Source organism: Neolamprologus multifasciatus, chromosome 19 (genome assembly GCF_963576455.1).
Source record: "Neolamprologus multifasciatus chromosome 19, fNeoMul1.2, whole genome shotgun sequence".
Classification (NCBI taxonomy): domain Eukaryota; kingdom Metazoa; phylum Chordata; class Actinopteri; order Cichliformes; family Cichlidae; genus Neolamprologus; species Neolamprologus multifasciatus.
The window spans coordinates 14324006-14340959 of record NC_140457.1 but is presented as its reverse complement, the minus strand read 5'-3'; the positions used below and the strand labels follow the sequence as shown (position 1 = coordinate 14340959).

Sequence of the window (16954 nt, the reverse complement as noted above, 5' to 3'; positions counted from 1 at the left end):
TAGAAGATCATTTCAGCTGGAAGTTAATTCGATACGCCATCACAAAATTCATAGGAGTCAAAAAGAATTAGAAAGTCTTCCCCCTGTGCAAAACAGCAATGCTGTGAAAATACCCAATTCAGAAACAATAAAACATTTAATTGAACCCAGTAATGCAGACTCAATTTCCCAGATTATGACTGTGAAACCAGAAGGGTGCAGTGAGTTTTGCAGCGATTACAATGGCTCTCTCCCTCAGGATGTTGCCTTAATCACATCAGGGGAAAGGAGCAGAGGGAAACCTGCCGTGCTACCAGCAAGCAGCGAATTAACGCTCTACATCAGTGCTGAATTTGTAGAAAATGTTTTCCTTCTACATCCAAGCTTCAGATAATTCATACAGGACAAAGGCCCTTTGGCTGTGAGATATGTGGGAAGAGATTTCATCAGAAAAGCCACTTGAGGTTCCACTGCCACACTCATATGTGGTCTAAATACCACACATGGCAATTGCGTGATATCAACCGACCACACTGGCGAGTTAGTGAGTTTAAATACAAAGCTGGGGGCAGATTTCCCAGCTCACAGAACACTGTTGCGATACATTTAAAGCCTAAAGACAGAGAATGACACAAATGTTACCACAGATGTGTAATATTAATAGGGTGAACCTGTGAGAAAGGTTTCCAGAGTGACTGTGAAAAAGAAAGTCCTAAATCAACACAAAACCCAGGTGGTGTACAGCACAACTGCTTCCACTGTTTTAAGTGTTTTCCGAGTGCCTCTAAATTACAAAGGCATGAGATAGTGCACGCAGGCAGGAAGCCATTTCATTGTCCTATATGTGGAAAAGCATTCAGACAAGCTTCTCATCTGAATACCCACAAAAGAACTCACTGAAAGGGAACTCAACCAAGCCACTCAACCAGCAGGAGAACATCAGAAAACTGAAAGTGACACATGAAAAGCAGAAAAAGTCTGCAAACACCCATGATACACTATCAGATTTTGAAGTTCTCCGTAACGGAATGAAGTACCCTGCAGCACATGTGCAAAATCCATCATTAAAGTAAGTAGCCTTGTTAAGACTAACTCAGAAGGTGTTGTGTCATGTAAAAAAAAGAGAAGCTTCAATTATGCAGAATATGCTCAACAAACTTGGTCACTCATTGTGGGATTAGGTCATACAGATGTGTTTTATGTAGCAAAATATTCCCACAGAAGGGTAACCTGATACCTCATGAGCAAACATGTAGGCACTGCAACGAAATTCCAAACGGTATCCAAAGTGAAATGAAAAATGCCAGCCTACTTCCAGATAAGTGTATTCAAACATGTATTCATTGTACAGATTTGGATGCCAAATCAAACCAAAGTCACTGTATGCTAGTGCTTGTTACCAGTCATTTGCTAATAAAGAGGTAGTTCAGGGCTTGGAGGCCGCGGATGCTGATTGGCTGGCAGATCCAGCGGTAGCCTTGAACGGAGGGTAACGAATCGGGGAAAAAGCAAAGCAAAAATTTTTTAGCAATTTATTTCCCACTGAACTAGTTGTTGAAGTAGAGAATCAAAAATGCCAGCTCGAGTGTTAAGCATGAGAATAATGACTAAAGGAGTTAGAACTGTTTCAGGTAGCGACAAGCTGCTTAGTGATGAATTGGTAAGTTCAGTGGCTGAGAATCAGATCCAACAAGAAAATGATTTGTGTGCACCACTCAGTGTTTCTGAATGAGACAGGTGCACTGCGAGTTATCTAAATGAAAAGGATCTTAAGGGGCACATTTGTTCAAATAATATTCAAATGACAGACCATCATTGTGGCATTTGCTTCAAAAGGTTTGTGTCTCTTTCTAAATTCGCAAAGCATTATGCTGTCTACACCGGACAGAGGCCACTTAGGTGTGGCATTTGTGGTCTTCCTGTCCCCCTCCTGCTTGGCAGCACTTTATTCAACATCCTTTGATAAAAATATCTTCTTTGCGCATGCACTTTCACTTGAAAATAGTCTATTTTGTTACGTGTTCCATCACTTTTTTTTATCCAATTATTTTTTCTTGCGTTGTCGCCAAAATAAAAAGCTGATTTAATTTTCCCAGCAGTTTCCACACGCAACAAATACGAAACCGGGGGGAACGGAACGGATTGCAAGCTTTCGTAATTAGGGGACGGTTTGAGGGACGTACCTTTTCAGGAAGTTAGTCGCACGCAGCGCGTTTGATTGTGGAGGTACATAACCAGCAGTCCGACGGCAGTTACATTCATGCTGAAATAATAATAATAATAAAAAAAGGTTAGTGAGCCAAATTCTGGCAACTTTATACCACTGAACTGGAGTTAATACTGAACGATTAACGAGTCAGTTGTGTCTAAATGCTACTAATTAGCTATATCACCTCATTGAGAATGCTAACAGTTACTAATGTCATGTTACTACTTTCTGAACTCGTAACTCTTAATTTGATGTTAATTAAAGTACAGGAAAGTCAGTTATTTCGTGCTTATGAAACCTCCTAGTTTACTTTTTAACCGAGATTGTGAACTTTCTCAACAATAAATTACCCTGTATTCGTCCAGCTATCGTATATTTACAAAGCCTCAAGTTGAAAACAGATACTTGTATCAGTCGATACTTTAAAACAAATGATTTCTGCGCTTTTTCTTCTTCTTCTCACAGTCGTCATTTTATTATGGCCACCATGGAGAAAGAAACCCCTGCTAAAAAGGCTGCTACTCCGTCTGTATCCCAGATAAATGCGGAATATGTCACGCAGGTAATCACAGCATTTATTTTCTGCATATGTGGTTCAGTACTGTGTTGTGAAATTTTTCCATGATGCTGGTATGCTGAAGATAAAAAAAAAAAGTCCTGATTTTCTTTTGTTGCATTCTTTGTCATGCTAAAAACATAAAGACAGCTTTGCATGGGCTAAGGAGATAGGATAGGACAAATGGCTGTAACTATGGCATATGTTCAATTAACAATTTGTTGCATCTTCCATGTTTATATTTAATATTATGTGTGATTTTTACATTTCCCCTTTTCAGTTGTCTAACAAATATTGGGCGCCTCATGCAAAGAATAAACTACCTTTTGACCCTAAGGTGAGTTATTTGCACTTTTGCAATTTAGAGGTGTTGGTACAACTTTTATTAGTGATAACCAATCACCAGGGCTTTTGGAAAACAGTGTAACATTCGGTGATGAAAATTACCACAGTTTGTGCTCCATTATAATGCAGTGCTTATAATTTGGATCAAGTTCAAACAAAAATAAAGGTTGATATTCGAATTGCTTATTGGCCTAATTGTTATTTTAATCCTTGGTATCAGCACAGAGTGGGAGCACTGTAAAGATTTGGTCATGTATCTAATAGAGACTGATTTATCATTTATCATATAGTTTCAGATAGTAAGTCAAGTCAGCAAACTACCAAGCACATGTTTGTTAACACTAAATTTCTGTGCTTTTATAATGCTTTGAATGTTCTTTGTGGGGGGGGTTAGGTGATGGAAGATGTTTACGAGAAGGAGATTCTCAACTCCAAGTAAGTGAATTTTGAACTTTCTTCCCCTATGAAACACTTTAAAAAAATATAAAGGACATATTTCACCGTTCATTGTTTTTGAGTTATGCCCATTATATTTTCAGATTTGCCATTAGGAAAATTATGCTGCTTGAATTCAGGTAAGTTATTTTTACTGGATTTTCTTTATGTTATCATTTAAACAATCACTGCAAAAACAGTGATTTGACAACACTACTTGCTGCATGGATATTAATTTATTATTTCTAATATTTCAGCCAATACCTTGAAAACTACCTGTGGGTGAACTACACTCCAGAGGTTTCCAGCAATGCCTACATCATGTCCATTTGTTGCATTGTCAATGAGAAGTTCAGAGAAAATGTTCCAGCCTGGGAGGTAAAATTTTTTTTTTAAAAAAAGCAGTAATTTGTTGAAGGTTAGCTTAATTATCATTAAATGTTGTCTATATTTGATTGTGTTTGCCACAGCTAATGCAGGAGCTCAGCTTTTTACATTTTCTATTGTTTGCTGTGTTTCAGGTGTTCAAGAAGGAACCAAGTCATTTTCCATTTTTCTTCAAATGTGTGATGGAAGCCGTTCTGGCAGATGAGCAGGCTGGTCTTACTCTGAAGGAACAAACTGTGCTTCTGGTCTTTATGGACCACTGTTTCAACAGTCTGGTGTGTACCACTACACTGAATCTTATAAGTAAACATTCAGAGAAGTTAGAGTTATTCTACTACCACAGTGATGTCTGTGTTATTGTGAGTCGTCGGTTTATATTTTAAAGACAGTATTTATATATTATAAAATGACATGACTTGTCTATTTAAGCCAGGTTAGTGTCTTAAAATGTAAAGCCAATTACATGACGATTTAAATAATACAAATTAAGACACTTTCTTACACCATAATGGAAGCAATGTCAGCATACACTGACAAGGTACAAGGTAAAAAAAATGTTTGTATGTTTCTTGGGAAATGGCTCTACACAACAATTTAATAAGGACTTTCTTTACGTTCTAATAGTTTTTAAAAGGTTTTTATAGAGCCCAGGTGACTAGCTCTCTGACTTTTACAGTGATCATCATAGAATTATGATCACTGACAGGTCAGGTAAACATCACTGATTATCTCTTCATCATGGCACCAGTTAGTGAGAGTGATACGTTAGTGAGCAAGTGAACATTTTGTCCTTATAGTTGATGTGTTAGAAGCAGGAAAATTGGGCAAGCATAAGGATTTGAGCAAGTTTGACAAGGGCCAAATTGTGCTGGCTAGACAACTCTGGCAGAGCATCTCCAAAACTGCAGCTCTTGTGGGATGTTCTCAGTCTGCAGTCGTCAGTATCTATTAAAAGTGGTCCGAGGAAGGACCGATGGTGAGCCAGTGACAGGGTCATGAGCAGCCAGGGTTCACTGATGCACGTGGGGAGTGAAGGCACCGTGTGGTCTGATCCAACAGTCGAGCTACTGTAGCTGGTTCTGATAGAAACGTGTGAGAATACACAGTCCTTCGCAGTTTGTTGTGTTTGGGCTCATCAATTGGACAACGGAGCAATGGAATAAGGTGGCCTGGTCTCATGAATCACATTTTCTTTTACATTACATGCATGGCTGGGTGCGTTGCTTACCTGAGGAACACTGGGTACCAGGATGCACTATGGGAAGAAACCAAGCCAGCAAAGGAATTGTGATGCTTTGGGCGATGCTCTGTTGGAAAACCTTGGGCTCTGCTATCTGTGTAGATGCTTCTGTTCCAGACCATTTAGGTCCATTCATAAAAACTATGTTCTCTGATGCGTGTGGCCTCTTTCAGCAGGATAATGTGCTCTGTCACAAAGCAAAAGTGGTTTAAGAATGGTTTGAGGTGTTGGCTTGGCCTCCATATTCCCTAGATCTCAGTCCAGTTGAGAATCTGTAAGACATGCTGGACAAACATGTCCAATCCATGGAGGCCCCACCTCATACCCACAGGACCTAAAGAGTCTGTTACTAACATCTTGGTCCAAAATACCCCAGCACACCTTCAGGGGTTTAGTGAAGTCCATGCCTCGACAGGTCAGGTCTGTTTTGGCAGCAAAAGGGTTACCAACACAATATTAGGCAGGTGGTCATGATGTTATGCCTGATGTACTGGTACTAGCAAGATAAGTAAGAATTAATGCAATTATCTTCACTGTCCACTAGATGGCAATAATAGACAGGACAGGTCAATTTGGGTGATCTCCATCTGTATCCTCTGCAGTTGCATTAAACCACAGGCAAGCACTGCGGATGTTTCACTTAAAATGTGCTGTGATGGCCTGCTGCCCTTTGATTGTATCCCATAAAGGCCTCTAAATATTTTAGTTGGAGACTCCTATTAGGGATTGAAGTATAATATTTTTTTTTAAGTATAATGCACAAAGCATTTTGACAACCCCCACCTCTCACACTTAATCTTCCCTCATTTTTTCTTTCTCTCTCTCTGCACTTTCCTCCCAGGAGGTAGATTTGATCAGAGAGCAGGTGCAGCAGCTCATCTCTCTGCCAATGTGGATGTGCCTCTTACCAGTAAGATGTCAAACTATTATCTTAATTAAGAAGCTGTGGTGTTTATTGGCACACCAAGTAATGTTTGATAATTCTAAAGGAATGAATTGCTTCCTTGCTATGAGACTAATCCCTCTTTCCACTCATTTGTTACTCATTTGTTTCTGTGATTTTACAGTCCAGACTCCAACACGAGCTGAGGAAAGTTCCAAAGCTGCAGAAGTTCTGGAATCTAATCAAAAAGAAATCTGATAAAATGGATGCTGACACAGCTGAGCAGTAATGATATTTGTGTTCAAAGAAATCTATACAGATTTAGACAATCTGTTTCTAGGTTGTTCTGATTTACTTTCTTTGTGTTTCCTCAGGGCAAAGAAGGAGAGGACCTTCCTCTCGGCTCTTATTAAAAAGTTTCATGGAGTTCTTGCGTCAATTCCACCAACAGGTAAAAAAAATGCTTGCATATCTCTTGGGAAATAGCTCTACACAACAATTTAATAAGGACTTTCTTTACGTCCTAATAGTTTTTAAAAGGTTTTTATAGAGTCTAGGTGACTATCTCTTGGACTTCCACCGTAAATAATTGGTCAGATCCATAAATCTCAAAAACATAAATGTGTTTAAGGATTTTCTTTGTAAAATTAACAGATACATCTGTGTGCATGGCCCTCTTTTATAAATCTTAGTCATAGTAAGATTGTACTCACATGCACAAGCTTTATTTCCACTCTGGTATTTATCCATAAATATACACTCCTTTACTTAATCATTTGCATAATTAAATGCTGTTTGCACCTCGAGGTATTAGACACAGCAGTGAATTCCACAGCAAACAGAAGTGCTGTTTCACTGTAAGTGTAACTAAGAGACGGAGATGTTGGAGAAAAAGAAATGTGTTCTGTTTATTGAATCATGGTTTAAAGTAAAACTGCTGAACTGTGAAATGCAAGCCAGATGAAAAAGTGGACTTGATTTGCTATACAAATATGAAAAACGTGAAAAAATTACATTTCTTTATAAATACGAGACAGCCCATGGTACAATATTGTCACAATTCATTACTCATGATATTTTTGTTATTTTTGTTGCAAAATGAAATTGTCACTGTCACTAAAACCTGCCATAAATGTTGCCAAAGTTGGAGTCGGTCTGCAGTTGAATGGGGGTCAAGTTGTCCGTTACATGCAGTAACTTGTCAGTTACTGCAATAAACTGGAAAATCACAAATCGCATATCTGTTGCTTTTTGCATCGACATAAATTCCCATTTAACTGTTACTTTTGTGCTTATGAAACCTTTTGTTCTATTAGCAGCATAACCAGAATACAACCAGCTTGCAGCCAGTTGAGCTGAGTTCCCTTGAGTTGTGCTCACTGACAAAAACTCATTCAGACTGGCAGTATCAAGCTGATTTGTCTACATTTATCAACTAAATAGCAATTATTTGCAAACCTTTGACAATCTAGGACGTGACCAGTGTTGGATGGTTTTTCAGTTGAGCTGATTTAATTAAGTTTGCTAAGCTAACTCAAGATGGTGGTGCATGAGATGAGCCCTTTTGTTTGTAGCATTCCCAGAGTAATTTAATTCATTTAATAAAATATTGAAAATTTGGTGTTAATACAATGTTGCCACAAAGAAAATGCGATTCTATGCTGTATCGGTGTGTGTGAAAAGCAGAAATGGCTAATTTGACACAACGTAATGCATTATGTTTTCCAGCTATCCTTTCTTCTCTCTCTTTCTTCTCTCTTGCCTTGATGCAGTTTTTCAGAAGAACAGATGAGATTTTAGTGCTTAAAGGTCAAGGTCATCATGACCTCCAATGCATGAATATGCTGACTATAATGAAATTCCACACAAAAGTCTAATAAGATAAAATGGTCAACTAATGCTTTTTTATACCCAAAAAGGTCAAAGGTCACTATGACACCGTAATGTTCTGCACAAACACCCTTCTAGTTTTTGCCGAATGCCATATCTCAGGAGCAGGAGTGAAATTTGTGAGAATATTTAACATTTGATTAGATACTGGATTGTCTTCATATAATCTCTGTGTGTTATATGAGTCTGGATAGAAATGGATGTAAACTGTTGCCAGTTGCAGCACGCCTATTCTTTCTTTTCGAGTTGTGCAGCTGCCCAAGGAGGATGTGCTCCAGCTGCCACACAGCCAACGGCGCTCACCGCTATGTTGTAATGCAGGCCGACACACAGGCCCCCCACCTGAATGCTAAAAACAGAATGTGTGTATTTGTGTGTTTAGATAGAATCAAACCTGACAGATTAGATCAGAATCTAAAACCCAGTAGGATCCACATCACTCCAATACTTACTGCATTACTTACTGCATGGCTCAACTTCTAAGTGTACACACACACTTACACACCAGCATGCCTAATGAGAGCTGGGGACCCAACATGCTGCTGTGCGAGCCGTGCAGCATCTCGTAGCGAGGCTCACACACTCAGCATGGCACTTTGGCGTTGTCCATATGCGTTTGCTGTCCTCGTGTCCTTGTTGAAAACTACACATCGCCCTCTACAAAGCAACATCTAATATTTCCTGTCTTTTTTGGGTTTGTCTATTCATCATATTTTATCTTTTGCTGTGAATGTGGATTTCCTGAGCCAAAGTTATAACCTGAATTATGCCCTCTTATTTTCCACAGGGCCTGTATCCATGGACCAAGTGCATTACTGCGAGAGATTCATAGAACTCATGATTGATTTGGAGGTAAAGCACAACCTTCTTAATCATACATTTCTCAGCCATGTTCATTTTTTATTTATGTTGAGAGATAATGCATTCATTGTTTGACTTTTTTCTATGGGACTTTCAGTACAAGGGTAGTTCTACGGTATTTTTGTAATCATGATATCCTGATGAAGGAAGCAGTCTAGACTTCATTTTCTGCAGATCTCATTAGTTTGTCTTTTGTCCTTCACATTTATAGCTAACTCATGTCATTAACAGTCACTGGATAAATGATGTGCATCAGCTTTGCTCTCTGTGCTTCTCTCTTTCCTGTCTGCAAAGCTATGCACTATTTGAAGCTGTAGTCTGATCATAGTATGAGAGGTTATTTTCAGCGTGATGGCTTTTGACATGTGCTACAAACTGTAAAGTATAACAAAGCCCAATGACATAATGTTTGGGGACATCCAATTCCCTTTTTAGAAAAATGATGTTTGAAGGAACAATTTATTTAAAATATCCTTGTTTTCTTTTGGGGGGATATTTTTGGTTTGTTGGTCTCTTTAAATTTATAGCAGATTGCAGATTTGAATTTATTTTCCAATGTCTGTTTTCTGTTCTTAATTTAACTCCCGTGTGCGCGACTGTTGCCTGGAAACTTGAGGCAAAGGTCTTGTAGGTGAAAGATAGTTATTTAAAAGTGTCAGTTTCTTTCGGCTGGGAGCTGCAGCGTTATTAGATGTGAGATCTGCAAAAAAAAATGTATTCCACCAAGTCTCAATGAAAATCATGGTGTACTATTTGCAGCTGTTGGTTTTTTTTTTCCTTCATATTTTGAGGCGGGGGAAGCTTCTCCGAGAGAAAAAATAGAAACTAAGAAAACTTGATTTAGTTGCTGTAGATGCCATGCAATAGAGTGTATTCAACTGTGGGAATCACGATGCGTTTTTGTCACAGAGTCAGGTTTCCTTTTTTTTTTTTTTTAAGGTGATGAAATAGCTTTTAAATATAAGAAATATTTTTGACATGTTCATTTTTTAAAAGAAATAATGAAGTGACGCAGAACTTCACATAATTATTTAATTCCTGACTAATGAAGGTGGTGTTAAGACACAGTGTCACGTAAGATTTTTACGCCTCCTGCCTGGGCAGACCTGCTGTTGCTAGTGAGTGAGCACAATGGATGTCATCTGGCCCTCTGCTGACAGGCTGGCCTTGCCGTTTCTGGCAGTGGCTACTAGCTGGCCAGTTGACTGTCCCCAGACTCATCTCCTGTCTTTCAGCACTATCATTGTACAAAAACTCAGTTGCCTGAAATCCACACTTCTACTCTCTGATGACAACATGAAAATGATTGCAGAGAAAAATACACCTATTATCAAGCCAGTTCTGTGTTGGCTGTCAAAACCGTGTGGAGATCAGAGATTGCTGTTGCATATAAAGGGTATTTGTTCTTTCTCTCTTTAGGTCTTACTCTTACTCCAGCACATGCTGCCTTGAACATCACTTTTCCATGATTGATATAGATATTTTGTTTGTGTTTTGCCTCACAGTTTTGTATTTCACATTTGGTTTCACAATAGTGTTCATTTTCCCCTTTGCAGCACTCTTTATAGTGTGAATCTGTATGCTCTAGTCACTCTCTCACTCAAAAGTATTCTTTGTTATATTCTCACCAAAGCAGGTCTGTTATCTCATTTTGACAGGTCTCCTCTGTTCTTGCCTTTATGTCATGTTCCTGTGCTGCAAGCATCAACCACATAAATAATGAATATAGACGAGAGTTAGACAGTTTTTGCCATGTTGTCTTCACATCTTTCTGTCAGAAAGCGAAAAATAAGGCAAACTGTCTTATGTTGAAAAATAACCTCAAGACGAAAAAACAGCAATCAATAAGTTGCCTTGATAATCATGATGCTGAGAAATATGGTTGTTCGCAAACCAGTAAAGTGTAGTTTAGTGTAGTTTAGTTTGTTATCGTTTGGGGGTGAGGACTTATTTTCACAAACATGGTTTCATGTGTGTATAGGCACTGCTGCCCACCAGGCGTTGGTTCAATACAGTGCTGGATGACTCTCATTTGGTGGTCAGATGTCACCTCTCCAGCCTCACAAAAAGAGAGAAGGAGGGGCATCTCTTCTGTCAGGTACAAAAATAAGCAAATATGCATTAAAACTTGTCAATGACAATATTCATGTTCACAAAGAATAAATTGTTATTTCCTCATCTTTCTAGTTGCTGGACATGCTGAAGTTCTACACTGGTTTTGAAATCAATGATCAGACAGGAAATGCACTGACTCAGAAAGAGATGACCACTTTGCACTATGACAGAATCACCTCACTGCAGGTAAGAATGATATAAAATGATTTTCAGATATATGATTTCATTTGCATAAACTATATGGATAAAAGTACTGGGCCAGCTACACAGCAGGAGCTGTAGGTGTAATGCTTTGAAGCTTCCAGCACACAGTGCTGATGTTAATACCAGTGGTGGTTTAGAGCTGTTGAGTTATTGAGTCTATTGCCGTACTTTTATGCACCTCAGCAGTCTGCAACCCCGCTCTGTAACTTCATGTGGACTGCTGCTTCATGGCTAAGTTACGGTGTTTCCTAAATGCTTCCCGATTGCAGTAATACTACTTACAGTTGAATATCGAATATCAAAGAGGGAAAAAACTTGTTGCAGGGATAATATAGTACTACATACAAATGGATGCACGGTTAGGTGCTTGAGTTATACACCTGTGGTAATGGGACTGAAAAAAACAGAATTCCATGTAATGTAATGGAATAGTTTGATTTTCCAGCATGCCTCCATAAGCATCTTTAGTTTTATATATCAAAGTAACTGTTGCAGAGAGAAATGTATTGTAAACATACTGCAGACCCAGTGGCATTTCGATACTTTTTTATTAATATTGGACGGTTGCTGTCCACAATACTCACAGAGCTGCAGCTCTCCCGCTGCCCGCTCAACATTATCACAACAACCCCAACCACAGGACCCAATACAATATGTAATTCGGCGGGGCGTGATTGCGGATGCCGTACAGGTGCGTCCGCCTCCTCTGCACGGCACCGCAGGCTACGCCCCACCACATGTATGTACCAGAGTATCAGATCATTTCTTTTCATAGTTGTAATAAGAAATTAACTCTTTCCTCATTTTATGCTGAATGTGAATATAATGACTGAATAAATAAGAATGAATGTAAAGTATTCAGGACTATATATCTTTATGAATCACATTTTCAGTAACTGTCTCAAGAAACTATTTCATGGAAAAAACAGTTATGTATTATAATGGTGATGTGTATCTAGATATCAGTCTCTCATAGCACTGCTTATTGGGTTCTGTCTTGCAGAGGGCAGCCTTTGCTCATTTCCCAGAGTTGCACGACTTTGCTTTATCCAGTGTCGCATCAGTAGACACCCGAGAATCCTTGACCAAACACTTTGGGCATCTCAGGTAATTAAAATCATTTAAAACAAGTAGCATGTTGTAAAGGATGTGATGGAAGGATATGTATCATAACTGCTAAATTAGCTAGCAACGGAACATCGCTTTAGCTGGCATGATTGCTAATGTGTAAATATTTTGCATGTTTATTAGAGGCTTTCTGTGTTCATCATTCTGCCTTATTTTCAAGTACCTTTTGACGTCGAAAGCTCAAATTCTCAGCGTATAGGTCCAAAAGAATCAGCTCCTAGCGTATTGCTACCATGTTCAGAGGTTCTCCTGAACACCATAAAGTACAAGTTACAATTGAAACAAAGAAGGAAAAAATGTAATAATAATGAGCAATATAGTAGGATTTTTGCTTACACAACAATCCCACCAGCCGAGGCCCATGTCCATGATTATCTTGCTCCTGTGTTGTAATATAGCAGCTCCACCATTGCTGTCTGACTTCCTGCTAAATGGCAGCTAGTGAACCCTTGAACAGGCAGCTGGTACCAGCCGGAGAGAGAGGCACGCCTCATTAATCTAATCGATTTGCAGTGGCTTGAGAATAAACTCTTGGAACAGCTGTGTTTGTCAGATCATATTAGCTTGCCAAGGAGCCAAAAAGCACCCTCACTTTGATGAACTGGCCTGTGTGTGTGTGTTTTCACTTGTTCACATGTATATGAGAGTGAAAAGAAACTGATTCATTAGTAATTTTTAATTACTTCAAGATTTTATCTTTCTTGAAGTTGACATTTTCAAATTACTGACCAAAACTTTTTTTTAGGGTCTTTGTGTTTGGCTCGGCTTTATTCTATTTCACCAAGTGATTACGATTTTGTTTTTACTGTATGGAAGTTCTTTATTTGTGATAGTTGTTTAAACAACTCAAAATTAGTCTTAGCTGGCAATGTCTCCATATACATATTTCTTTCCACTTCAGTGGTGGATTATAAAAGCTTAAACCCCACATTAAATTTCTTTGAATCAGGCAAAGGGATATGAGCCGAGCTGAGCTGAATCAGGTAAAGACTTAGCTGAACCATTTTGTGCATTTCTAGGAGCAGGAGCTCTGCTCCATTTTTCCATAGAATTAAGGTTTTGAATATAGGAGGACGGCATTGTTCACTGCTCCACAACTGTCACCAAAGCAGCTCCTGGGTTACTCCAAATATACGATCAGATTTAACGAGGCACTTTTCATCCAAACAACTCCTGCTAATGCCAGTTTATTCCAGCTGTACTACCCATGGGCTAAGCTCCCAGTCACCTGCCGCTCTGAATTTATCCACTAAGTCCCCAAAACACACAAAAGCTAGCTAGCCCAAACTTATACACACCCATACTATTACATATATACGCAAACACAAATAAACACTTTTTTCAGGTATGTGACAATAGGTGAAGTGCCATTTGTGGCCATAAATGAATTGAATTATATTGAATTCAAACAGAAAAGAATCCTAATTGTGACAAATGTTAACCTTCACTGCAGAGCATATTAAAATAAGGAGTGTGATTGGTGCTCTGGATTATAGTCACTGTGGAGATGTTTGTACAGATGTTTAGATCCTTTTTATCTGGTTTTTTTTTTTTGTTTGGTTTTTTTTTGCCTCTGGGACAGCTGTGACCAGTTGCATTGTGGTTTTAAGTAGTTCCACCATCAGTACCACCTATCCCTGTGAATGTAATATCTCCACAAAATGTTGTGGAGTTGTTCAGTTCTGACCTGATTGGGCCATCTGCATTTCTAATAGTGAGTTGTTGTGCTGCGTTTATTTTGTTGCTAAGGGAAGGAATGTCCACATGATCCATGGCAGGACATCCAGTGGGCCACCAAACTGCATCATTGGCAGAATTGCCACCCCACTGCTCGAGCGTGGCATCACAAGTAGCAAAATGCATGCACATACACGGCTACAGTTGGTCAGTCCACGTGTGGCTGCTCAGGCCTGTCAAAGTGTGTCCAGACCTTGTCCCTTGTTGGGCACCAGACCCTGTCTGTGTCACAGTGTGACACAGACAGGGTCTGATTAAAATAGGTTGTATGCAGAGAGCCACACCTCAGCCTTCCGAAGCGGAGATGGGCTTTGATTTTCATAATCCTGTCTCATCAGTGCAGCTCGACCCCTCAACATACATGCTGACAGAGCAGTGTCAAAGCAAACAGAAGCACTTTGTGCCACAGTGCTAATAAGCACTAATAAGACTTTGACAAGGCTCCTATTCTAACACGTTTACATTTAGTGGATTGAAAACCATCCATGACTGCCAGAAAATAAATAAATACTAATTTGGAATTGTCAGACCACAGGACAGTTTTCCACTTCACCTCATTTTGAAAAAGTCTGTTCTACTGTAACAAAAGGTGGCAGCATTTCTTTGTCTTGTTTATATTAGATTTTTCTCTGCATCATAGACTTTGCAGTTTCTGCACATTTACTCATGCAGTTAATGACACTGACAATTGTTGTAGGAGCATACCCAAGCACATGGAGGGATTCCACTGCAGAATGGTGTCTTATTTTAAGTAATGCAAGATCATGGCATTTCAGTATTGTGCAAGGTAGATTATAAAATCACTAATGTCTTTGCAGCTGTATATTAATAAACACAATTAATTGTTGAGGATTTTCCCCAACACTGTTGCACCTCTCCCCATCTTCTGAAATATTATCTTTGTACTTCTTTGAATAAAACAGGGATTTGTGTAGATTGTATATAGATGAAGAATATAGATGTTGGACAAATAATAGTAAGAATGTATTCTTAATTGAGAAATCCTATGGTTGGTATTCTTATAATCTTTATCACTCGAGTCTTTACCAAACATTAGACAGGATTTAGTTAATATTTACTTATTGTCATACCTGCTCTAGACAGAAGTGTTGCTTATTTTTCTGTTTTTTCTTTCTCTGTAGTCCCAATATGCTCCACAAGGTGGCCTCTTATTTGTGCCTGCTGCCTGAACTGCCTGAAGGGCAAGACACCACTATTGAGAAAGAGGTTCTGCTTGAGTTGCTGGTAAGTGCACTGTTGGGTTTACTGGGTTATGTATGTGAGCATATCAGTGTTTTTTTTGTTTCATTTTGTTTGTTTTAATGACATGTTTCTTGAAATTTAAAAAATAAAATATTAAAATATTTATTCCAGGATTTGTAGGCAATGGTTAATGCCTGAGACTTTAAATGAACCCTTTAAATAAACCTATACATCAGGCATTGGTTACATGGCAACTGAGAATATAAAAGATGTATCACTGGTGTTTATAAACAGTTATTTTACAAAACTTTCACTGGTCATTTGGCAATACCATATACTAGGATTGGATTTTACATTTGAAAATAATTAATCTCATTAACTTCAAATACATATTTTATTATTGCAGTTTGACTGCACTGTCCGTTGTGAATTTGCCTTCTAATCCATTAAATGCTTCATGTGGGCATTTCTGTAACATAGGGTAAATCGTAGGCAGGACTAATATGATGGAGAGTCATTTATTTATTTCCTTTCGTGGAATCTCTGAAGAAGCCTAAGCTTTGATTTTGCTCTGTAGTCACCCTTTGCTTGCTCTCCTAATTTTCTCTTTCAAAACCTCTCCTGGAATCTGGGGGACCCTTGTTTGTCTAGTCTCTCCAATACACACTTACCTGTTCGTGGCAGACCTCTTCATCAAAGTGGTTATTTCAAAGCTGTCCTTAGCACAATTACACATAAGACGTGATGGAGAAGAGCTGTGTCTTATTTATCTGAGTAAATTTTTGCAGGAGACTCTTTGAGGGCTTTCATTTGTGTGTGCATGAAGTTACGCCCTAAAACCAACATCCTTGCACAGATAGATTCAAAAACAAGTGGTTGCAGGACTGTAAGCTATAGCAAAACAGTTGACTCAACACAGTCGTAACAGACAGCATATAGGATGAACCAGTTATAAGGATAGCAGATGACAGCATTTTTTTTTTTTTACAGTTTATTTTATTGTTGACATTATTTATCCTCCCTTTATGTCAAGGAAACAAATAAATCATTAGTATAAGTAACTGTTTTAAAGTGTTTCAGTTCTGCATCACATCTTCAGACATCTACTCGGTGCAAAATGTTTCTGACACATCAGATAAACATCAGACATCTGTAAACATTGTGTTATTTGCATGGCCAAGCAGCTCCTGTAGGTGTAGGTGGCACAGTACTCTTTTTCCATATAGTGTAGATAAATGAGGCACAGAGAATCAAGAGTTCAACAGAAAAAAAACATATTTAATTTGAAAAATGAAACTATATTAAAGGCCTATAACTTTATGTCTAAAGGAGGAAGTAAGAATCCTAAACATTGGGCCAAAAGGGCAGTGCAGCATTTGCTTATTGACATCTTCTCTCCAAACATGTTCTCAGTGTCATTTTTCTCTCTTGCTGTTTGCCATCCACGTACAGGTGTCTTGTCATGAGCGCAGAATCTCTCAGATTGAGCAACTTAACCAGATGCCCCTTTATCCAACGGAGAAGATAATCTGGGACGAGAACATTGTGCCAACAGAGTATTACTCAGGAGAAGGTGTGTATTATACATGAATGTGTGAATTGTTACTGAGTTAGCATGTCTGTGCATGTATCTATGTGAGTTGACATGAAATAGAATACATGCTACTATATCTGTCTAATCTGTGTCTCATATTTGCATATACTAAATATATACCCACATTTTGTGATATTCTGTTATATATGCAGTGTTATAACACAAGGTGTCACAGACGTTTACATCTG

At 38.6% G+C, this 16954-nt stretch overlaps 1 protein-coding gene across 3 annotated transcripts in view; it reads left to right on the top strand.

The window, feature by feature from the left end:
• The first annotated feature begins 2145 nt into the window (after positions 1-2145).
• Positions 2146-16954, top strand: part of aqr (aquarius intron-binding spliceosomal factor) — a 55845-nt gene continuing 41036 nt past the window's right edge. Inside the window, exons 1-16 of one of the 3 annotated variants that reach the window (XM_085143423.1) lie at positions 2146-2269; positions 2654-2750; positions 3025-3081; positions 3484-3524; positions 3629-3664; positions 3782-3902; positions 4046-4186; positions 5993-6061; positions 6219-6319; positions 6409-6485; positions 8712-8776; positions 10767-10883; positions 10973-11086; positions 12108-12211; positions 15112-15214; positions 16625-16745. In XM_085143423.1, the coding sequence (XP_084999549.1) occupies positions 2667-2750; positions 3025-3081; positions 3484-3524; positions 3629-3664; positions 3782-3902; positions 4046-4186; positions 5993-6061; positions 6219-6319; positions 6409-6485; positions 8712-8776; positions 10767-10883; positions 10973-11086; positions 12108-12211; positions 15112-15214; positions 16625-16745 (1351 nt within the window). In that variant the 5' untranslated portion in view covers positions 2146-2269; positions 2654-2666. Of the gene's footprint in view, positions 2270-2652; positions 2751-3024; positions 3082-3483; positions 3525-3628; positions 3665-3781; positions 3903-4045; positions 4187-5992; positions 6062-6218; positions 6320-6408; positions 6486-8711; positions 8777-10766; positions 10884-10972; positions 11087-12107; positions 12212-15111; positions 15215-16624; positions 16746-16954 lie in introns of all 3 variants that reach the window. The other 2 variants (XM_085143421.1, XM_085143422.1) reach the window with 2 other exon arrangements.